Source organism: Choloepus didactylus, chromosome 22, assembly GCF_015220235.1.
Source record: "Choloepus didactylus isolate mChoDid1 chromosome 22, mChoDid1.pri, whole genome shotgun sequence".
Taxonomy (NCBI): Eukaryota; Metazoa; Chordata; class Mammalia; order Pilosa; family Megalonychidae; genus Choloepus; species Choloepus didactylus.
In genome coordinates, this window is record NC_051328.1 from 27,407,937 (window position 1) to 27,432,282 (window position 24,346).

General features: G+C 42.9%; 1 protein-coding gene across 1 annotated transcript; it reads left to right on the forward strand.

The window, feature by feature from the left end:
- Positions 1 to 225: 225 nt before the first annotated feature.
- On the forward strand, positions 226 to 23,448 carry PMFBP1 (polyamine modulated factor 1 binding protein 1). The gene is made up of 17 exons (XM_037816321.1): positions 226 to 444; positions 5,338 to 5,508; positions 6,930 to 7,040; positions 7,713 to 7,839; positions 7,940 to 8,097; positions 9,583 to 9,823; positions 11,887 to 12,076; positions 12,253 to 12,406; positions 12,999 to 13,166; positions 13,437 to 13,574; positions 17,319 to 17,483; positions 18,025 to 18,192; positions 18,502 to 18,669; positions 19,588 to 19,715; positions 20,317 to 20,391; positions 22,679 to 22,920; positions 23,424 to 23,448. Exons 1-17 carry the CDS (start codon positions 241 to 243, stop codon positions 23,438 to 23,440), a joined length of 2,625 nt encoding a protein of 874 aa, XP_037672249.1. The 5' UTR covers positions 226 to 240; the 3' UTR covers positions 23,441 to 23,448.
- The last annotated feature ends 898 nt before the right edge of the window (positions 23,449 to 24,346 follow it).

Here is a 24,346-nt window from a genome sequence, read left to right on the forward strand (position 1 = left end):
TGTCTTCGAGGAGCTTGCCATTAAACTGGACAAACTTTTTGTTTCTGAATATTAGCATTCTGATACTACATATTGTAGCTTTTAGATCTGTACGGGATCTATTCTGTGCATCTGGATTTCCAGTTTAGGTACAGGACTTGTCTGCATGGAGTCTCATAGCTGTATCTTTCCCTCATTATATGTTTCCATGGGTTCAGGGTGGTTTCATTCCTACACCGACAGGTGATTCTCTATGAGGAAATGGGGAATCCTAATGAAGTGGACACCGGGCAGAAGCTCCATCTAGCACAGGAGCAACTTGCCTTGGCCGGGGACAAGATCATCTCCCTAGAAAGGAGCTTAAACCTCTACAGGGATAAATACCAGGCTTCCCTGAGCAACATTGAGCTACTGGAGTGCCAAGTGAAGATGCTGGAGGGAGAACTCAGCGGGATCGTCAGCCAGGTAGGTTTTAAACCAGACACTCAGACGAGGAGCTCCAGCGAGTGGGCCTGCTCCCGGAGGCCCCCTGTACCAGCCCCAGTCTATTCACAGGAAGCACAAACCTTCAGCCAGATGTTATTTCCTTCCCTTGAATTTGGCAGCCCTCAGCTTTTGAGCTTCCAGCTTTGGCATCTCCTTTGCAATTCTTCCTTGGCAATTTTGAGGTGCCTTAATTAATAGGAAGAGCCAAGCACTTCAAGTAAGGGAGAAAGAGAATTAAATGAGCTCCTGAATCTTCCAGTTTCTCCTGGGGGTTGCTGGAGGAGAGGGCCGGTGAAGGCGCTTCTAGGTCACAGGGCTCATGCAAACCACAACCTGAGGATCAAACAGGAGGAGAAGGCCACGAAACATGGGATAGAAGAGCCAAAACTCCTGAAATGGTTTCTTTTTTCTTCTAATTGTTCTTTGAAAAATTGCACAAGTAATACAGTGATAATAGGCTCTCTAGACAGAAGAATGGAGAGTAAAATATGAAAGCCTGCCTTCAGCCTCCGCCAGGCCCCTGTCCCCACCTCAGGCAATCACTTGACTGGTGTGTTGGGGTTTCTCCAGGGCCTCTGGCTGTGCATGGTTGTGGCTTCCTTTTTTACATAAACGGATCATATGATAAATATGGTGCTTCCACTTGCTTTTATAAAGTATTGCTTAGCAATATTTTTAGTTACTGCCATGTATTCTGCCGTACGGATGTACCATCTATTGACCTGTTTATCTCTCTATTGCAAACAAGCTGCCATGAACATCCTCATTTCTATAGGATAACTTCCTGAAGTGGAATTGCTGGGTAACAGAATATGATTATTTTTGGTGTTTTAAAGATAAATCTAAATTGTGTACCAAAAAGACTCTAGCAGTTTAACTATCCAACAATAACTGAGGGAGTTTATTTCCCCGCACTGAAACTCTATGTTTTCAGTCATTTTAAGTTTCGCTAAACTGATGGGTGGGGAAAATGGTGTTTTCTCATTTTCGTTTCCTTTAGTCCTAACGGTTGGGTTCCCCAGGAAGCAGACTCTGAGACAGGTTAGCATGAATGACATGATTAGAGAGAGCTTCTGGTATCGGCACCCATGGAAGGAAGGAGAGGAAATAGGATCAGGCGGACGGAGGAGCTGCCCTGCGCTGGCAGGCTCTGGGGCTCTCCTGGACTGGGGGTGGGGGTGGTCGGTTACTGGACGTGGGCTGTCCCTAGCCGAGGCATGACCTTGGACAAGGCAGTTTTCTTCAACTGAGGCAATCCCCAAAGAGGGCTTATGGCCAAGGGCCGTCTTCAGGCAGCACTGCCAGCAGCTGGGGAAGTAAACCCCTCGTTCCTGAGGGGAATCCAGGAGGCACAGCCCGGGACCACCACACTGATAAAGCTGAGCCCCTCAAGCGTATGGGTCATGCAGATTACTGTTTTACAAATTATTTGTTTAAATCATTTACCCGTTTTTTATTCAGTTGTTAGTCTTTTTTTGTGTGTGTACTGATATACAGGAGCATCTTAATATATTACAGATAATAATGCTTCATTGTGTATGTTACAGATATCTTCTCCCAGTCTGCAACTTTTCAGTTTACTTTATTAATTGTATTTTTCACCATACAGAAGTTTTAAATATTTATGGAGATATATCTTCAATCTTTCTTTATAAATTCTAGGTTTTATGTCTTGCTTAGGAAAGCCTCTTAGTACTTTTATATTTTTATGTTTTTATCTTTAGTCCATCTGGAAAATACACACACAAACACACACACTGAGATAGGTTCTAATTTCATGTCTTTCTGAATGGATCTCCAGTTCCAACCAACACCATTTATTAAACAGACCACCCTTTCTCCAATGATTTCAAGTGCCACTCACGTACTATTTCTTTATGTATACATGGCTCTTTCTAGACTCTGCTCTTTTGATCCACTTGCCAGTTCCTGCACCAGTCTGTTTTTAGAGACTTTAATTTGTAGGTATGTTTTGATAGCCCCTTTTAGGGCAAATACTCCTTCACCATCCTTTACTTTCAAATTTTCTTCTCCATTTTTGTACATCTTTTCTTTGTGAAATTTAGATTTATGTTGCCTTACTTTCAAAATATATATTAATTTGGGAGAACTCAGCATACCCTATGGAACATGACATACTTTTACTTATATTTAAGCTTTCTTATGTGTCCTTTAGTAAGTTTTTATAGTTTTCTATACAGAGCTCACATATCTTGCTAACTTTATTCCTAGATATATTACAGTTAGTGCTTTTATGAATAGGATCTTTTTTATATCCCTTTTATTCGTTATTACTGGTATATAGGAAAACTTTTTATTTTATCTCTTATCCTGCCACCTTACTGAACTCTCTTGTCAAATGTTCAGTTGATTGCTTTGGATTTTTCTAAATAGTGTTCCCTTTCAATATTTATATAACTTATTTTCCATCTTACTGCACTGACTAGTAACTCCAGAACAGTGTAGAATTGTAGCCCTCTTGCCTTGTTCCTTACTTCAAAGGAAATGTTTCTAATATTTCACCATTAAGTATAATGTCTGCTCTTGGCTTTGTGTCAATACCATTTTTCAAGTTTAAATTATGACTATCTATATGTAGCTTATCAAGAACTTTTATCAGGAATGAATGTTGAGTTTTGTCAGATGTTTTTGTTAGCATCTCTCAAGATAATCATAGAGTTTTATCCTTTTATAAAGTGAATGACTTTAATATCTTATGTCACAATACTTACGTTTCTGGGATAAACCCTATTGATCATGATATATTATTATTTTAATAAACTGTCACACTAAGTATATTAAAATTCATGTATTTTCAAAACTGGGGTTCACTTTATTGCTTAAATTTTTGCACTTATCTCATATTGGTGTCTGGATAATGCTACTCTAAAATAATGAGCTGTAAAGATTTTACCTTTCTCTGAGCTCTGAAGCTGTTTATATAACATAGAAAATGTCTTTTTCTCTAAGATTACAAATAAAACCAAGTTTACTCATTATTTTGCCCAGCAGTATGTTCCACATCTTCCACATCCTTGGGCTTTTCCTTTTGCTGTAATAAGTCCTCGTTAATTCTTTCAGAAACGGATACAGTGGTAAACAGTCTCAATATGTCAGTATTTCCATGTCTGAACAAGGTTTATTTTGCCAACATTCTTAATTGCTAGTTTGACTAGATCTGGAAACTTTCAAAAGCATCTTCCCTTAAGTCTTTGACAATAGTGCTGCATTGTCTTGTACCATCTAGCATTAAAGATAAGTTATCGGAAGTCAGTCTGTTTCTCATTCTTTATCGATTACCTGTTCATTCTCTTTGAACTCTGGAGATTGTTAAACTCAGAGTTTTTTAGTTTATTTCTCAGTAAGCCTCTCGATGCTTAACTGACCCTTTTAATCTGAACACCTGCATTTTTCTTCAGTTCAGAAAATTTTTCTTCTATTACTTTTAATTTAATACCTATTTTTCATCTGTAGTATAAAAAAGATACTGGAAACCCTAAATCTCGTCTTCCTGTATCTTAAGTTTTCTCCTATACTTTCCATTCCTATGCCTTCTTATATACCATATTATCTATATAAATATTATTTACAGTCAAGTTTAGATTCTGGCTGACCTTGCACCATGTCCATGGGTAGCTTAATTCTAACTTTGCCTGGAAAATCCCAGAGAGGGAGGCAAGTTTAATGGGGAAAGGAACTATCATCCAAACTAGAATGTAAATGAATGAATTCTTTGATCATTTTTCACTATCTGTATCAATTTGCCACATTCTTAGTGCAGACCAATGAAAAAGCAGTAACCATCAAGCATGATTTCAGATGATCTAGGTAGAGACATTTAAAAAAAAAACAAAAAACACTGTTCTAGGGAAACAGGCATACTTGGGCATGTTAATGGCAATGGCAATTGGTACAATCTCTTTGAAGAGCAATTGTGCAATACTTACCAAAGTTTTAAATACCCTTTGACCTAGCAGTGCTACTCTTGTGAATTTAATCTACATGTATACCAGAATAGGTACTCAAAAATTTATGTACAAAAATGTTCATTTCAACTTTCATTTTAGTTTTAGGGAAAAAAACAGGCAACAACCTATGTGTCCAATGGTAGAAGCACATGTACTAACATAGATAGATCTCTAAGATACCTTGTTGAATGAAAAAATCAATTTTTATGTTTTAAAAAGACAGCATATTATATTTATTCTACAGATGCATTTATATATGCAAATGTACGTAGAAAGTTCTAGAACCATATGTACAAATTGTTATCTCTGGAGTGCAGAATGGGGACTGAGATTAGAGATGGTGGTCAGAGAGAAATTTAAACTTACATGTAATGTTATGACATTTTTAGAAAGAATATATGCATGTATTACTTGTATAATTTGAAATTAATTTTAAAAGAAGAGTAAGACAGATCTACAAGTAATGATATGTCAAGTGAAATTGTCAAGTGAAAACAATGTTTACCATAGTGTATAGAAGACTTTCATTTATATTGGAAAAAAAAGTAGGGAGATAGATATAAATAGATATCCTCAAATATGCATAAAATATCCCTGGAAGAATACCCCAAATATTAGTAACATGGACTGTCTTGGAAGAGGAGATCTGAGACGTAGAGGGTCAAAATGAAGGAAAACTTACTTTTCAGTGTATTCTCTTGGAAACTGTTTGAACTTTTTACCACATATGTACCAGTTAAAGTTGTTGTTTTTTTTCCTCTTTTTTTTTTTGAGGAACGCTTGATTCACAAACATGAATATATACTTTTAGAATATTGGTCTAGAGATTTTCCATGCTCAAAGAATTCTGAAGTTATCTCACCAATTATGAACAAAACCAATCCATAAGTTTTGCATATCCCAGGAGCCGGAGAACAAGGGTGATCACTCACAGATGCGTATATGCGCTTCTCCCGGCACGATTCAAGAGCATCAGGAGACCCTGAAACGGCTGTCAGAAGTCTGGCAGAAAGTCGCAGAAAAGGATGATTTAATCCAGGAGCTTCGAAATAAACTGGCCTGCAGTAATGTTATGGCAAGTGTTTTCTTCTAGAACATTTTTCTGAGAAACCCAAAATAAAGCTATGGGGAAAGGAAGGATGGAAAAAGAGACACCTAAATTAATCTTTCTCACCAAGACTCCTTAAATGTGTTATATACACCTGCCCTCACTTTTGTTCATATTCCTGTGGCATGCCTTCCCACCACTATTAGTACGAGAGCCTAAAGAGACTTAAAAATTTCTCACATGACAACCTAAGTATGCATCAGTAGAAAAATGGTTAAAAAGATTGTGGCATATCCATATTATGGAATAATATGCAGCCAATAAAAAGAATTAAATGTATCTGTCTGGGCTGCCTGGAAGATTGTCTATGATATATTGTTGAGAGTAAGTTGTAGAATCCTATGTATGGTTGGATACCATTTTTGTTTTTTAAGAACTCTGATCATAATATAGAAGTATATACTCTAAACTGTCAAAAGCGGCCCCCCAAGTTGAAGTGAGGAGGGGAAAATAAGTGGAGAGGAGATTTTCACTTCTTATTCTAGATGCCTGGTTTTTGTTTAAATTATTTTCAACAACCAAGAACAGAAATTTAATGTTTTTAGATTTAAAAAAAAAATTACATGCATATTCACTCACTCCGTAATAAACTTCCCTTCTTTAATTCTTGAATATTGTCTTCTGATAGATTAGGTACCTCTTTCCATTGCAGCCTCCAAAGAATCTTCTCCTGTAGCATCTACTGGACCACACAGAGGTTCAGCGGAGTGCTAGTTTCCTATGCAGCATAGTGCATGATGAAACTGGGTGGCTTAAAACAACAGAAATTTATTGTCTCACAGTTCAGGAGGCTAGAAGTACAGGATCAGGGTGTCAGCAGGGCTGTTTCCTCTTAAACCTGCAGAGCAGAATCTATTCCATGCCTCTCTTCTGGCTTCTGGCTGTTGCTTGCTGGAAATTCTTGGCATTCTCTGCCTTAGTAGTCACATGGCGTTCCCACCTCTATCTGTGTCTCTGTGAACACATTCCTTCTTCCTATAAGGGCAGCAGTCATATTGGATTAGAGCCCACCCTAATCCAGGTTGGCCTCCTCTTAACTAATAACATCTTCAAAGATCCTGTTTTCCAAATAGGACCACCTTCATGGGACCAGAGGTTAGAACTTGAACATGCCTTTTGGTGCGAAACAATTCATTCCATCATGAGGAGAAAGGCCAAATGTGGCCCACAGACAGCTCTGAACAAATCACCCCCCATGCCTTAGTGAAACTTGATATAAAATTTAGAACATAATTCCTTCTCCCTACCAACCCCACAGGAAGTGCATGATGAAATAGAGATGCTGCAACAAACTTTTAGGCTACAAAGAGGACACCCTGTGGAAATTCTAATACTAACAGGCACCTTATATTGATAATTCAGTATAACTAACCTGTGCTCATTTCCAGGTTTTAGAGCGTGAAGAATCTTTGATAAAATTACGAGCAGACTTTACTTCCTATAAAGCCACCCACAGATATCCTCCTGGTTCCTCAGAAGAGTGTGAAGACATCAAAAAGGTAGAACTTTTGCTCATTTGTGCCTGGTGGAGTTGGGTAGAGCTGGGTTTGATTCTGGGTTTTCCTGCTTACTATTTGAGTCCTGGGTTGGCCCTGTGACAAGGATACTGTATACAACATTCCAATCCCCAAAGACTGTATCTGGCAGCATTAGATTTGGGGATTGAATGTCATTATTGCACATATCTCTTAATCCACTTCCAATAGCAGTTTGCTCCGCTGTCCCCAGCACCTAAGGCAGTGCCTGGCCCATAGTGTGTGACCCATAAATGACTGTGTGTTACAGGGAGAGAGGGCTGGCTTCTTTTGTGCACATCCTATGTGAGCATGAGAAGTTCACCATATCCTTTCTTTTATTATTATTTTTCTCTTTTTTATTTTTTATTAAGATACCATTCACATACTATAAAATTCACCGCCTAAAGTGTAAAATTCAGTGGTTTTTAGTATATTCACCATCACCACTCTCTGATTCCAGAACATTTTCATCACCCCCAAAAGAAACCTCACACCCACTAGCAGCCACTCCCCATTTCCCCTTGCCCCTATCCCCTGGCAAGTACTAATCTACTTTCTGGCTCTGTGCATTGGCCTGTTCCACATATTTGGCATTTTAGAAAGCATTCCTCCCACACGACCTCATCCCCAACCTGCTCTTCTCTCACCTGCCAGATACTGAAGCACCTGCAGGACCAGAAAGACAGCCAGTGTCTGCACGTGGCGGAGTACCAGAACCTGGTGAAGGACTTGCAGATGGAGCTAGAAACGTTGTCAGAGCAGAAAAAAAACATCCTGAAAGGTAAACCGTGGGCTGGTGGGCTGCAGCAGGGGAAGCAGAAGGAAGCCGCAGCCCTCCTCTGAGCAGGGAGGGCAGAACTCATCTCATCCTCCCACTGCAGACGTGATGAAGCTGGAGCTGGACCTGCATGGGCTGCGGGAGGAGAATTCCGCCCAGATTGAGAGGAAGGAGAAGGAGGCCTCCAAACTGCAGTGGCAGTTGCAGGAGCTGGAGCTGCAGGTCACAGAGAACAAAAAGCTTGTTTTGGAGAAAGAGAAGGTAAGGAGAGGAGCTTTCTGTTTGGGGGCACCAACAGGGCAAGCAGGGGGTGTCAAGTCCCTCCCTTGGTGAGGGCTGGTTCTGCAGGTCTCCAGCCACTGTGCTAGCTTTGGGCAGTGTCAACACATGTCCACTGAGACTGTGGCCTTTGCAGGCCAGAGACAATTCTGAGCACTTCTGATATTTCTTATAGCACATCATAGCCAAGGACCATCAAAGAGATGTTGACTCTTTAAGAAAGAGATTCTTCCCCTGCCCAGCAAGGTAGCAAGAGAGTTTGGGACACATTTCTTTGCATCATTCCCTTATACTTTGTTTATGCTTGATCATGAAGGAAAATACTGTAAAATAATTTGTAGCCTTATTAATAATTTCAAGTGATTCTCCATTTTTTTAAAATTACAAATAATTTTATGAATATGCAAATATATACCTAGAAGTACTGACTACACAGAAGATATGTAGTTCCCAACATAAATCAAGTTCCTGGAAAAGCCTAGAAATGGAACCAAGAACAGAAAACAATGCAAGCTTTTGTAGTCAGTACTAATCCAACTCTGAGTTTTTATCAGAGCTATTAAACATCATCCAGTAGACTGACTGGCTGGTCATTAAAACCTCCTGATTGACGGTATGGAGGAGATCCACCAGTCAAAACAGAGGTATTTGGAGAGATGATGATAAGAAGTAAAGAGTCTGGATAAACAGCTTTAAGTCATTCATATATTCATTCAACAAATGTTTTTGAGCACCTATGATATGCCAAATGCTGTTTGATGCACTCAGAATATAACAAAACATACATGACTCCTATTCTCATGGGTCTTACATTCTAGTGAGGGGAGAGAGTCAATAAACAAATCAACAGAATAATATATGACATAATGTTAAGTATACTGATAAATTCCTGTAAAGAAAAATGACACACAGTAAGGGGATAGAGAGCAGGGAGGGAGCTTGGTGGCAGTTTTACACAGGATGTAAATAGAAAGCTTTTCTGACAAGGTGATATTTAGGCAGCAATTTGAATGATGCAAGAGAGCCTCCCATGCAAAGATGTTGAGGAAGAATATTCCAGGCACAGGAAACAGCAAGTCCAAAAGCCCCAAGGTGGGAGCCTTCTTCGAATGTTCCAGGAAGCCAGTGTAGCTGAAGCAGGCGGTGGAGCAAACTGAAAAGAGTCGAGGTCAGCCAGGTAGACAGGTCACAGACATCTGGGGAGGCTGTTGTAAGGACTTCAGCTTATTTCTGAGTGAGAAGGAAGGCACTGGAGGGTTTTGAGAAGATAAGACATAAGGTCTGACTTGTACTTTTAAAGTACACTGTCTGCTGAAGGGGAACAGGGATGGTAGCACAGTTAGAAAGACATTACTCTAGGCGGGCAAGAGATGATGGTGACTTGGACGAAGGCCCAGTGCATCTCTAATCCGCTTCACCAGGCCACTGCTTGGGTCTTTATCAGCACTAATACTTTGCTCTCCTCAGGTCCTCCAAGAGAAAGATGAAATGCTGCACAAGCTAAAGAAGGAGCTGGAACATGTTCAGTGTACCCTCAAAAAAACAGAGACAGAGTTAGAGAAGCAGAAACTAAGATTAATAGAACTTGAAATGCCCATGAAGGAGGTTAATAAGGATAAGTACAAAACAGAGAATGTGGCCCTGCATGCTGAGCTCCAGCAGCTGAAGGACAGACTTGAAGAGGCCAAACAACAGCAGAAACAGGCTGGTGAGGCCCCCAACAAGCAGCTTCCCCTACTACCCCACTAACCCATGGGGTTAGAGCAGCTCCCCCTCTATCTAAATAGCTACTACCCCCTTCTCCAATTGCTCAACTCAGACCTTCTCCTGATTTCATCTGACATCTCACAGTGGTCACCACCACCCTGATGGACTCCTTCACTCACCCCCAACCTCACCTCCTCTCTGAAGCCGCCACCATGTAACAAGTGCTCAGTTGGAGAAAATGCAATGCTGGATTCACATGCCCACATCTTCTCAGTAGTCACACATGGAGATCCTCTTGCTTCCTCACACAGAAAGAACAGGGCTCTGTCCTTTGCTTCTTTGCCCCTCATTCCTTTCCAGGACCTTCAACACACAATTTGCCTCTGCCTTCTCTGGTTTTAAATTCCCTCTGTCTCCTTTTTACCTCCTTATGCATTCTCTTCTTCACACCTTGCCCAATGGATTGCATCCTCTACTCTCTGCTGAAACTGCTCTCTCAAAGGTCACCAAAAACTTCTTGCCTTGGGTACAGGGTTTCTTTACGGAGTGATAAAAATGTTCCGGAATTAGGTAGGGGTGATAGTTGTGCAACTTTGTGAATATACTAAAAACCACAAAAATGTACACTTTAAAAAAGGTATGTGAATTTATGGTATGTGACTTACATCTCAATTTTTTCAAAAATCCAAAGCTGGCTTCCTTCCTTTCCCACCTAAAGGTTAAAACTCTGGACCTGATGCTATCAGCCACCAAGCCTCAACTCTTGTGCCTTGGCTTTGGAGACATAGCAGGTCCCTTGTTCCTCCACAAATCTCACCATTACTTTCTCTTTCCCTCTTGCTGACTATAGTTGTCCATCCCCTAAGACCCTTTCTCCTAGTCCTCCACACTCGTTCTTTGGTGAGCACCCCTTTTCCTAGATTTCTCTGCAGATGAGGCCAGCACCTAGAGCCTCAGCCCTGACTCCACTCTTGTGTCTTTAGGGAATAGCTCCATCCAGGCAAACCCCTTCCCCTCTAACTTAACATTTCCAAAAGGGAACTTATTACTTTCCCCACTAAAAAAATATCTTCCTCCATTCTTCTTCCAAGCTGTATCAATCCTGTAGTGACTTCATCCTTCGGGATATCCTAGGCCAGAGATCTTGGTGGAGAAAATGAAAAGGAGAGTGGTGTTTAAATTAGAAACTAATGTAGCAACTATGGGATGGGAGGATGTATTTGGTGCAGGGAAACTCCAGTGAACAACCTATTTGGATGCTTTTCCCCTCACACCCAGTGGAGGCAAAGATGTCAACTAGAAGGACTGAAATTCTAATCCCTTTCGGTTTTCCTAAAGCATTCTTTCCTTTACATCAGACCCCTGCTTAAGAACCCATTAAGTCAAGTCTAAACAGTTCTCTCATGCTTTTAAGGTCCTCCAAAAGTCCCTCCAACCTGCGCACTCACTCAGCTCTGTTTCCCACTACGCCTCTCCACTTTCCTTTCCAGCTAAACACGTCTCTTCTCCATCCTTTTGCCACATGCACCACCATTCCCTCCACCGTGCTTTCATTCCAACAGTTCTCCCCACCTGGAATTCCCTTCCTCCTACTTTCCCAAGGGCCCAGCTCAACTTTTGTTCTCCTTGAAGCCACCTCCAACTATTCTAACCCACACCGTCTCTTGAATGTCCGATTGGTGTGCATTTAATGCTAGAATATGCTCTGTTTCAGGGAGACCAATGTGGTTCCCTCAATAGACTCTAAACTCTCTGAGGGCAGGGATTTGTCACTGAGGACAGCTGAGGCACACAGGAGATACTGAGCAATTTCTACCAATTTTAAAAATTTTAGTCAGGGAGGGCTCCACAGCTGGGAACCCTTGAAGAGGGACAATTTTAACAGAGCTCCTTAGGAGTGATAATGAAGTGGAGAGAAATGAGGACACATTGAGAATTGAAGTGGGTCACAAAATGAAAGAACAGGCTTTTCAGCTGGTCTTTTTTGAGAATCTGATCCAAGGAGCTTTGCACATGCTCCTTCCTTACACGAATATGCCCTGGCTCATCCCCTGTGTTCTGCAGCTCAGCAAGCAGCCCAGTATAAAGAACAGGCCATTCTGGCCGACAGTAACCTAGAGGATTCCAAGAGGAAACTACAAAGCTGCATTTCCCTAGAAAAGAAGAAGTCCGATACTATCCAGGAGTTACAGAAAGACCTTCAGAAGTGTCAGAGGGAGTCCTCAATGGCTGAAAATGAACTATCATCCAACAGGTACCAAAGGCTTACAGCCAGAGACAGGCTCTGTCCCAGGGGACCCAGGCAGGCCCGTCTGTGGGCAGCTGTCCCGGAGTGGGGTACCCAGGACTCCACAGGGGGCCAGCTCCGTGATCCACCAACACAGGCACTAAAGTCTGCCTTGTTGCTTCTGGTTTGTCATGTTGCTTTAGGAAACACATAGAGGAGCTGACATCAGAACTCTCTGAGGCCAAGAGGAAGTTTGAGAGTGCAGACAAAGAAAGGAAGCAACTTCAGAAGACAGTGGCCAAGCAAGAAACACAGCTGAATGACACCTTAGATCATCTGAAGCTCATTCAGCACCAGGTATAAAGGGCAAGTAGCAGCTAACCCAAATGTTTCCTCTGCTTAAGATGAAATATATTAGTCTTTATTTGGGAAGATGTTGTCACCAATCCACTGCAAACTAATTGTCTAGGATTTGTGTTAGAATGCTAAGCCAGCCACTCAGCATGAGTTCCCATGACCCATGAAAAGTAAGCAGTTTTCCAAGGGTTAAGCTCAGAAGTAGTCAAAGGACAATGTTGTTCTTTCGAGGGTTGAAAAACTATCCTTGTCAGTCAATTTAAAGTCTTTGAATTATTCATTTTGTGTCCTTTTCTAAGATTTTTTAAAACTTTATCCAAAGAGGCTTTTATGTGGAACGATTTGGTGGCTAAGTGGGAGAGAGGCTGAAGCTGTGAAATTTGGATCTATAAATAAAATAAATTAGTGTATCTAGTTGAACAAAGGAAAAATGTTGCTGAAAAACAGAGGAAATTTAATTACATTTGTTATATGACTATGAGTTGTCCTTACATTTATTTCAGAGATTCTCTATGTGAGACTGCCTGTAGGTTTTTTTCCCAAATATAGTACAATCTAGGATGATCTTTCAGCCCAGTCTTTATTTTCTCAGAACAGGGAGCAAGCCTCCACCAAAGACAATCTAGAAGATGAACTTCAGGAAGTAAAGAGGTTACTGGAGGAGAAACGGGAGCAGTTGAAAAAGAGCAAAGAACAGGAGAAGTTGCTGGAGAAAGAACTTGAGGCATTCCGACAGAAAGAAAGAAGGAAAGAAAAGATGGTGAGAAAGAGAATCAGGGAAGAGTCAGTCAGGGTCATGACTCCAGGGCAGGACATGAACCCAGCCTCGGGGCATGCAGAGGTTCTGGATTCTCAGACCTCAGGAGAGAAGGGAGGGCCTGTGTGGGAAAGCATGAAGGTGAGTGTGAAGGAGAGAGAAGGACTAAGATCCCCCAGGGTGGAGAACAGAGCTCTGTGTGAGAAGAAGAGGTTTGCTGGAGCCTGAGGTTCACACCTCTTGTCTGGGCTTTGTTCTTTAATGGGAGAGCAGTCAAAGGAGAACTTGAGAAAGTTGGAGGAGGAAAATGAGAATCTCCAAGCAGAGTTGTTGCATTGTTCTACACAACTGGATTCCTCTCTCAGCAAGCACAACAACACCCAGCAAGTCATCCAAGAGCTCAACAAAGAGGTGTGTAGACAAGAACCCCACAGGGGTGGGGGATGCACCTGAACCCTGTGACCCTTGGCCTAAATCTGCATCTATCTCTCCTCCACCACAGAAATACAACTAACCACCAGTCAACTATGCATCCCTCCTGAAAGTGGGATACCCTTCAGCACCTGGTTGCTGAGCCCTAGAAATGTTTTTTCCACATGTGGAAGGCTTCATGTACTATCTGGTGGCACCCCCAGACTATCTGGCCTTCAGCATCAGCTCTTCCAAAACTGTATTTTTGACCTGAGTTGAGTGAATCACTTATTTGGGGCAATTTGCTAGGGAACACTTCCCAAACTAGTCACAAAACACAAAAGGGGGTTGGAAAGGAAGATGGTAACTTTTATTACACAAGTAAGGATGATAGAAAGGAGTAAGTGGCATCTGACCTGCGTTAGGCACCATGCTTAAATTCATTTATCATTTATTGATGGCCTACTTATGTCCTTTACATGCTTTCCATCTGCTTTACTCCCAAGAAGATATGTATTACCATCATCCCCCATTTACAGATGAAAGAACAGATAAAGCTCAAAGTCACTAATTAATAAGAAATGAGTGGACCAGTATTCAAACTGTCCAGTCTAGTAGCCATTAGCCACATGTGGCTGGTAAGTACTTGGAAGGTGTTTTAGTGTAAACAAGGAATTGAACTTATAATTTTAATTAATTTTAATTTGACTTAAATATAAGTAGCCACATATCACTAGTGACTACTATATTAGGCAGCATAGTTCTAAGAAATTGATGTTTCTGAAATTTTGTCCCCCAAAGGTAGAAATCTCTTCTTTAGTGTGATCCAGAATTGAGGTCTGAGATCCTCCCTGAATAGCCTAAGTATTTATAATGGGCCTATTGTCACATTTGCAAAAAAAAAGGCCATATAAATGTGGAAGTAAAAGCATAAGTTTCAGAATTCCTTTGACGAAAATCAAGAGGCTAGAGGGTTTCATGTATGTAAGCATGTTCAACTTTTTAGAAGGAAATATACTCTATATATAGTAGATTTACTGAATTTATTGAAACAACCATTATAAAGAGGCTTGGTTTTGCATTCTAAAATCCACTTCCTTTAATCAATTTCCTATATTTTCATTTAGAAATTTCCCATATAAGTCAAGATAATGTATCTTGAGATCCTTCCATCTTTTTGATTCTGGAACATTTTTCCATTGCATTTTAAAATTATTCTCTGTCAATACATAGGAAAGCTAATTTATTTTTATATATTCATTCTATATTCGGGCAACCTACTAACTCATAATTTGTAATGGTTTTGCAATTGCCTCTCACGGATTTTCTAGGTAGGTGGTTATAGCCTTTTTGCAAGCAAAAAGAATTTTCTAAACCTTTGCAATATTTTTATTTATTTATTTGTTTGTTTGTTTGTTTTTCTTGCCTTATTGCATTGGACTACCTACTGTATGGTGCACAACAGCAGGAGTGTTAGCAGGCATCTTTTTCTTGCTCTTAACTTGTATAAATGCATCTGTTTCAGTAGGATGCTCTCTGTAGATTTCTTGTTGCTATCTAATCAAGCCTCTTCAACTCCTCAGTTACTAAAAGCTCTTATCGTAGGCTGTTGAATTCTATCAAATATTACTTTTTAGAAACCATTGAGATGATTACATCATCTTTCTCTTTAATTCTGTAATGTGGTGAATAAAATTATCAGTTTCTCATTTTAGCCCACCCTTGCATTCCTAGTATGAGTCCTGATTGTTCATCACATATTCCTCTTTTAAAACAACACTTGACACATTCTAAGAAGTGAAATAAGACCAGTAGGACTGGAGTGCAGTGATCAGGGGGACATTGGTATAGGATGACATTAGAAAGGTAGGCAGAGGCAGACATTGTAGGCTCTGTAAAGAAACATTTGTCTTTGTTCTAAGAGCAAAGGAAAGCCATTGATGAGATTTCCTCAAAGGGGTGGGGGAGATAGTTTACCTGATTTAGTTTTTAAATATAGCTCTGGCTAATGTGTGAGAATGGATTGAGGGAAGGGGTGGGTATGGAAGCGAAACCAGTTAGGAGATGATTACAGTACAGGCTAGAGTGATGGCAGTGAAGACAGAAGGAGAAAACTTAGGCTGTGTTTTGGTGGCAGAATTGACCAGACTAGCTGATGGAATGAATGTGAGAGAAAGAGAGGAAGCAAGGATGACTTAGTAGAACTCACCCATAAAACCATCTAGGCCTAATGCCTTTGACAGGGGAAGGAATCTATCTCTAATTAGAACTTTTATTAGAACTCCTTGATTCTGTGATTTTTATATATCTATATATAGGTATTCAGTATCTTTATCCAAGCTAAATTAGAATAAGTTTAGAGAAATTTATAATAAAGCTTTCATTTTACTCCTAGCATCATCATAATTTTTTCACAGTATATCTCACATCCATAGTGACATTTCTCAGTTCAGCCACCACTTATCAAGCATTTACAGTGAGCTCTAGTTTCTCCAATGACTCCCCTGGTTTACTGGGAAGACTCAGCCTGACTCCATGGTTTACAGAAATCCTAAGGAAAGATGCATTCCTATTTCCAGAAGACCAGATTATTTATTCTTATGAATTGTTTCATCCCCAGGGCACATAAAATATAGTGCTAGGAGTCCAATCTAACATTTTTCATCTCACTAATACCCAAGGTCAAAGATACTCAAAAATCCATCTGGCAAAGTAATAAACTTCAAGCACTGAGAATTGACTGGGGAAAAAGCAATAAAACCCATAAGAGTGTATGTCTGTGTGTATGGCCACATGAGGATGCAGGCATGAGGATGTAGAACCAGGCATGTGAATTCCTAAGGTCTGTCTCCTGCTTCCAGACTTAGATCTCTATCCTGTGCTTAAGTATTAAACAAGATGGCTAAGTACTCAGCATAATCATGATAATAACTCACAGATGTATGGTGATTTATACCTTACAAAGCCCCTTTTAGATACATAATCTCATTTGATCATCACAAGAGCTCTGAAGCAGCTGAAATGATCCCAATTTGCAGATGAGGAATCTGAGGTTCAGAGAAACTAAGAAAATGACAGAACCAAGATCTCAGCCCAGATCCTCTGATTTCAGATCTTAATTCCCTTTTAACTATACCATGAGTACTCATTACTAAAAATGAGTACTCAGATGCAGACTTAAGGTTTTAAACACTTTTCTGCCAGAACTATGCATTCACTTCATCCCTAACTCCAAACACTGCCGAATGTATTATTTGATTCTGTAAAAAAAAAAAATCGGTCAAAAAAGAAAAGCATTTACTGAGTACCATATGTCATGCCCTGAGCTACCGATGATGGAGATACAGTGATGAACAAAGCATAAACAGTCCCTGCTTTCATGGTGTGTCAAGTCTAGTGAAGCATGTCGAGGACTAAGTGAATCCTCAAATATGTCAATGAAATGTTGTATTGTGTCTCCTAACTTAGAATTGGATTCCAAATCTTTATGAAAGGTTCTAGTACTTTCAGTACTCCTTGTATTAGGGGGACATGCAATAGAAGGGGAAATGTGGGATGAAGACCCTAAAAAGGGCAACTCTTCCTTTTTCAACAGTTAGGTGAAGATGTGGGAGTTCTAGCTGACTCTTCTGCAGGTTAGGGCAGCAAGAACAGAACCCAGGTATTGTCCACTTCCTATGGACCCAGAGAATGCCTCCATGGCCATAAGCTGGAACAGTGACAGTGATATTCCCCTCCTTAAAGATATCCCAGCAAAAGGAAGCTATAATGAATCTGCAGACCCAGCTGGACAAAGCAGTGCAGAAAGAGAAGCATTGTCTTCATAAAATGGTCAGTAAAGAAGCCTATGACGAGTTATCTTTTAAATCAACCATCTGCCAAGAGGACCTGAAGCAAGCCCTGGAGAAGGTGGGGATCCCCAACTCTCATCTCCAGGTCTGTTCTCCTGCAGGGAAATGTCAGGGTAGCATCAGAGGCACAGGAGGTGGTTGCCTGCACAGTTGGCTGTCACCAGGGCCATCTGCACAGCATGCATGGGCTGGAATTTCAGTCCAGAAAAGGGGTGTTTCCTCTTAGTGAGGCTTTTTGTGGGGGGGGGGGGAGAAGGGGGGAGCAAGGATGCAGGCCAAATCTAACAAGTCTTTCTGCCCATAGGTGACCCAGAGGCAAGATTTTCCCCAAGCCTGGATTGTTAGGGAAATCCTTGCGCTCCAGATTCCCTACCTGGTTTAGCAATCCGTGAGACCCGAGTGAACGGAGATGGGAGTGCAAAAAAACAACCACTGTCGCTCCCATCCTCCTCTGGGACCCTAGGCAAGGCAACTGACAGCACCAATCCAGGCAGAGGATGGGGGTGGTGGGGAGCCTGAAACCTTCTCCATCCAGGACTCAGCAAAGAGTGCCAAGGGGCTCTGACAGCCACACTCATCTCCTTTGTCTTTATTGCAAGCTCAATCGGGTAGCCACGGAGACAAAGGACCTGCGTCGAAGCTTGATACAGGCTCAAGACTCGAAAGCTCGGCTGCAGGAGGAAGTCGCCACGTACGAGGAGAGGATGAAAAAGCTGAATACGGAATTAAAAAAACTCCAGGGCTTCCACCAGCAGAGTGAGGCGGAGGTGAGGAACAGCCAGGGGCTCAGGCCCCCTCTCGCCTGGCCTTTCTATTCAGGGTCCACAAGGGTGCATCTTGCGCCCAGAACATATTTGCCACCAAGTCATTCCCTTTGGATCCCTCCACCTTCTTGCAAGTGTCAGGCCGAGGCGGCAATGATCAGAGCAGGGGCGCCCTCTGCTGGTCATTAGGAATTCAACACCCCGTAAAGATTTTCCCAAGGCGGAGAAGTACCCTGTGGCCTGGTTATGGGTCCTCTAGGGTCAGGGATGGCAAGCTGGGGGTCCCCTGCCACACTTTGCATTTCTGAGCAGGTGCACACCTTCGACAAGAAGCTAGAGGAGATGAGCAGGCAGGTGCTGCAGTGGCAGAAGCAGCACCAGAGTGACCTCAAAATCCTGGCAGCCAAAGAGGAGCAGCTCATGATGTTCCAGGTGGAAATGGCCGCTCTGAAGGAGAAGCTCCTTGCAGAAGAGAAGGAGGTGTGGGTGGTCCTCAGCTTCTTCACTTCCTCCAGCTAATCATTTCATAGAACTAGAAAGAGGGGAGGGGTTGGGGGACCAGGTTGGATAGGATGGAGAGGGTGAAGGAAAGGTCCAGCAGGGGGTGAGGGGCAGCAAGCCAGCACATTCCACAACCACCTGGATGCTGCAGCCCTGGGGGGGGAGGGTGTCTGGGAGCCGGCACAAAGCAGGGCCTGGGTACCCTAGACCCCAGTGGCTGTCTCAGCACATCCTGTGGCTTTGTTGGTAAAGAGATATGCTGCAGAAAGAAGGCCCTGTCCCAGAGAAGAGGCAGATGCCATCTCCCTGCCAGGTACATGGGCCTCCCCTGATTTAGATAATCTGCTGGTTGGTCCCCTCCAGAGGCCTGACCCTTTCAGTAGCCCGAGACCCTGCTGTAGAAGCTGCTGAGAGACCTTCGGGCATGCCCCAGGCCCAGCTCCCTGGCTGCCAGCCTGTGTCCAAGCAGTGATGCTAAGGGGAGGAGGCTACAGGATATTTGTGCAAATTAGAAAAATATGTCTCTTCCTCAAGATACTATCATTCCATCTCTTAGAAATTTGACTTTATATCTTGGTTTTTAAAAGAATAAGCCACTTTTTGTGTTTGGCCTACAAATCATTAGTATAGACATACAAATCCACTGTGCATCCATTTATACTTTTGTACATGGAGCCTCCTCAGGGAGGACACCTCCAGGTAGCACACAAGCTGCACAGCTGTTGTGGAGGTCCCAGGGTGGCAATTCCAATTCTGGCCTAGTGCCTTGTCAACAGAGTTGGTTTTTCTTCTCTCAGAAGGAGAGAAGAGGCCCAGTTTGGGAGCAGGGAGGTGGTGGGGCCATGCCCACCCCCACCCACCCACCCCCACTTACTATCTCCCCTTCTTGTACCAAAGCCCTGCTGCTTGCCTCATGTGGATGTCCTTCGATCCACCAGAAGATCTGTGCCCAAAGACACCTGTAGGTTCTACCAGGAGAATGATCAGATTATGTCCAACATGGAGCACTGGGCAAAAGAGCAGAAGTAAGTGAGGAAGGAAAAGGAAGTGGGCAAGATCCCAAGCACTTGGCTAAAGTGAGGAACCACACACACTCTCTTTCTCTCTCTCTCTCTCTCTCTCTCTCTCTCTCTCTCTCTCACACACATACACACACACACACACACACACACACACACACACACACACTGCCCTCCTGGAAACTGATCCAGTCTCAGCCAACATTCTGGATTTGGAATAAGATGGAGAAGGGATCAACCCTTCAGGCAGGTCTGAAAAGCTCTACTGATTTAGAAATTAGCCACTCTCTGGGAGGGAAGAGATGCTCAGCTGTGGGTCCTGTTTCCTCTTCCCAACTTAGGATCCACTTCACTGCCTCGATCCCTTAAATTCGATCCCTTGAACTTACCCAGGGATCCAGTGATTTTGTATAGCAGTTAAGCACAGACCTATTAATTGCCTGCTGCTTGGAGCCTCTAGCCCTGGGGGCAGGGTGATGAGTCGGGGGGTGTAGGGCCCAGCAGAAGCCTTGCTGAGAACAGCCAGCGTCCCATTCAGCCAGCTTGTGCTCTTGTTCACAGGAGCCTGGGGAACTGGCAGCCTTTTCTCTTGTGGATTTTATTACAGGATCACCAATGAGAAACTAGAAAACAAACTCCGTGAACAAGTCAAATGTATCGCCAAACTGACCAGTGAAAAGGAGTAAGTCAACCCACAACACCCTGGCTGCTTCTCTGCCCCTGGCTTCTTAGAACCAAAGATGAGTCTCAGCAAGGAGCCACAGCTGGTGATACCATTCGATATGTGGATCACACCCCAGGAGAGACCTAGTACTTTGAAAAGACCCCTGAGTTCTGAGTCTGCATCTGACTGTGTGATCTTGGGCATGTCACTTTACCTCTTTGGGCCTTAGTTCCCTCATCAACAGTACGAAAGGGGTCAATAGACCCCTTCCCATTCTCACTTTCTGTGATTGTCAGAGGTCAGGAATGTTGAGAAGGGAACAGGCCTTGGCAGGCAGCCGGTATTAGAGTAGCTGCTAAGCTGCTGTAACAGAGATTCCCAACTGAAGGTACATGGAACTTTTATCTCTTTGTGGCATCGGAGCTGAGCAGTCCAGGTTGAGGGGTTTCTCTGTGCACAGCTTCCAGGGACCCAGCTTCCTTCTACTTGTTGCTCCACTCTCCCCTGTGGACTTGCTTCCTCTGCTTGGTCAAAGCTGGGTCAGCCGAGAGTGAAGTATGGGAGGGAGTGGTAAAGTTTGAGGATAAGCATAAATGTATGAATATTTACAATTGTTTTACACTTTGGATGATTGTATGGTATGTGAATATATTTCAATTTAAAAAAAAAAAAAAATTTTAAGGTATGAATGTTGTCACGGCCCAAGAGGGCTTTTGCAGACAAAGGACCAAAGGAAGCACTGGACACGTCTGAGACATGAGCTTAAATTTTGGGGCTTATCTACAGGGTGGGAAGTGGGTCACATTGCCGTGAATTTAGGAGCTGCTCTGAATGGTGGCGGGTTCAGAGCTCAATGTGAAGGCTCTCTGCAAAAGTAGGGGGTGCCAGGGAGTGGTTTATAAGGGTTAGGACAAAGACATTCATATGGGTATGAGAGGAGCAGAGGTCTTGTGATATAGGGAGGGATCGATTGTAGTCAACAGGGAAGAGGGGAGGATTATAGATTATCCTCAGGGAGTGTCAGGGAGGAGGTAGTTTCAGGAGGGGGGTAAGGTATTGCCCGAGGCCTGATTTTACAAGGAGAGTAGGTCAAACCTTAACTGTCCTAGGTCAAGCAAGCTGTTGTGTGCTGTCTTCAAGGCACTTGGGGAAGACCCTGGGCCTGGGGCTCCCAAAAATGTTTAAAGCTAAGATTTTGGAGGTGGTATAGTAACAGGTAATGACAGGTTCTAGGGCAGTGCCTCCCAATCTTTTGTCAGGGCATTCTTGGAAAATGACCACATTTTTTATGGCACACTGGGAGGGTCTGGGATGGGGTTGCTCATGACAAAGTTGACCAACCAGAGGCTGTCCCAAACCCTGCATCTCAGGTGTATCTCAGCACACCTGCAATCCATTTGCAGTACCCCAGTTGGAAAGCTGTGTTCTAGGCGTTGACCTTAGGAGGGGAATATCTGAGATGGGGGAGGACGGGAGGACAAGATCACTGGAAGTGGGGAGGTCAAGGTACTGAGAAGCCAGGATTACAATAAACTATCTACAGGATATTGAAGGCCCTGAGGATGCCAGCAGGAGTGGCACTGGAGAGAGTGGTCAAGAGCTGGGGGATGGCAGACTGTGCTAGAACCCTGCCTCCAGGCCCGGTGGCACATGGTGCCACCACATGAGGGGCTACAGGGAAAGGGGTGTCTTCAAGGCTCGCCAGCTCTGTGGAAAGCAAGAGAGTAAAGCATGTATAGAGAGAAGAGGGTGAGGATGAAGTCCTTATTTGATTTCCTCTAGAAAAGACCATGAGCATTTTCACTAGGTCAGAAATATTTTCTGAAACAGTTTGTTTAACTAAAGGAAAGTTTTCAGAACTAAAGGTCACAGAGAACATCAGGCTTTTTCTTAATTGTGCCAGGTTCTGAAAGTCGTTTCACAAAGAACAATTATTGAGTTTGCTTGACTCTATTTCAATGAAAACCCTCTTTTAATAATAATAATTATTATAATTATATTTTTAACCCCAGCAGGCAGATCAGGTTTGATTGTCCCTATTTAGCAAATGAGTTAACAGACCCAGAGATGCCACAGTGGGTCAGAAGCACTAGTCTGGCTCCGTCCCAACCCCAGGCCTAGGTGTCTTCCCCTGGACACATACGGGCCTCCATTTCCATGGCATTTGTGCGAGGTCCCCACCTCTGAAAGAAAGGGGTGTCCCTGGCCTTCTTTCCCAGGACACCTTTATCTGTCTTTTCCAGCAGGGAACCAAGCAGATAAAGCAGACCAAAAGCCCACCTGTCCTTCCCTCTCCTTCCCACAGCCACCTCCAAAATGTAATGGTCCATCTGCAGCAGGAAAACAAGAAGCTGAAGTGTGAGATAGAGGAGAGGAAGCTGAAAGCCGGGCACCCCAAGTTATGCAGCAAAACCCCAGGCCTGTGCAAACTGGAGATCCTACCTGGGGAGAGGAAGGTGTGCGGTGTGTCGGGCTGGAAGGGGTTACCCCAGGACTTGGGCCACAGAACCGAGGTCAGCAAGTTCTTGGGGACACCCCACTTCTCAGGTATGCCCCCCTACTTGTCTTTTTCTACTGTGATGTCTTCTTAGTCCCATGTGTCAAAAAATAACAGCGGTGTGATATTATATTTCACTGGATTGGGAATTCAAATAGGGAGAAGCAAGCAGGCCTTACGTGGCTGCAGTCATCAGTTTAGTGACTGAGCATCAAAGATAGTTGTTTTCTCATCAGTGGAGGGAGGAGTTCCCATCTGAGAACCTACGTGCCTCACATTTCAAACCTCCCAGCCCACTGCCTTTGGGGGACTGTAGGGACGGAAGAGGAACAGGCAGAACAGACATCTTCCTCCTGTTGTGTGTCCTGGGGACCCAGCAAAAACGCCATGTTCCCCTGTGCAGTTGGGCCCACCACTACCTTTCCGGTACGCTCCATGTTACCCAGGAAGGAAGTCACCCTGCAACAGAGCTGCGGAATTTCTCAGTCCTTGAGGAAGTGCCTCAGTAGTTTCTTCTCAAATCAAAACTGTTATTTCCTCCCTGTGCCCTCAGGTTCCTCATGTTGCTAGAATCAGCGCCCTGCCCTGAGAATCCTTTCCACACGTGTTTTCCAGAGGAACAGTGAGCACCCATCTCTCTCTCGACCTGGATCAGCTCCTACAGGAACATATCAAGGGCCCAGCCCGTTCTGCGATCTGTTAACACTTTTTTTTTTTTTTTTTTTTTTGAGATTTGCCCACTTCATGCAATGGAGTGAGCCTTCAAACCATCCTACTATCTTCAGGGCCAAACACTAAAATAAAGACATGAGCACAGCAGTCTCGATGAGCTCCTGGTGCCTCGCCAACGTCTCTGCCCCCTGAAGCCTCCAGAAACGTGTTCATCCCTGTTCTCTCTGGAGTCTAAAAAGTACACAGCCCTTTTAGTTACATAGGGTAGCTAGAATTCCAAGAGCCAATTTCTGGAATGTCTGGATGAGTTTTTTAACCAACAAAAGATATAGTCTCTTTTTTTCTTTCCATCTTTATCTGGAAAAAAAAAATTCTAGAAACCTCCCGAAGAAAAGCAATCCTGAGATACGAAAGAAAGGAGAGAAAGAAGTGATGTATTTTCCAAATGGGGGACGGTGAGATAGCATCTGCTTTCTGCCTGGCCGCCATCTTCCATTCCTCCTTTTAACAATTTTATTTTTCTCCCAAACCAACTCAATACAAGTAAAATTCCATTATAAAAAACTCCAAGGACAGCTAAACTATTTTATTGTAGTAGGATTTTGTTAAACCAAGTACACGTCTAGAATTTATATTTCTAGTCTGTAGGAAATTGAAAGAAATAGCTACTAGGGCAAAATAAGAGAAAGAAATGAAGAGTTTGCATTTCCGAGGGAATAGGAAAAGTGGAATAAATGGCACTGATTGGCAATGATTCATAAATATTCTTGCCTCCCTCCCCAGCCTCATAAAAACCAAGAAAAT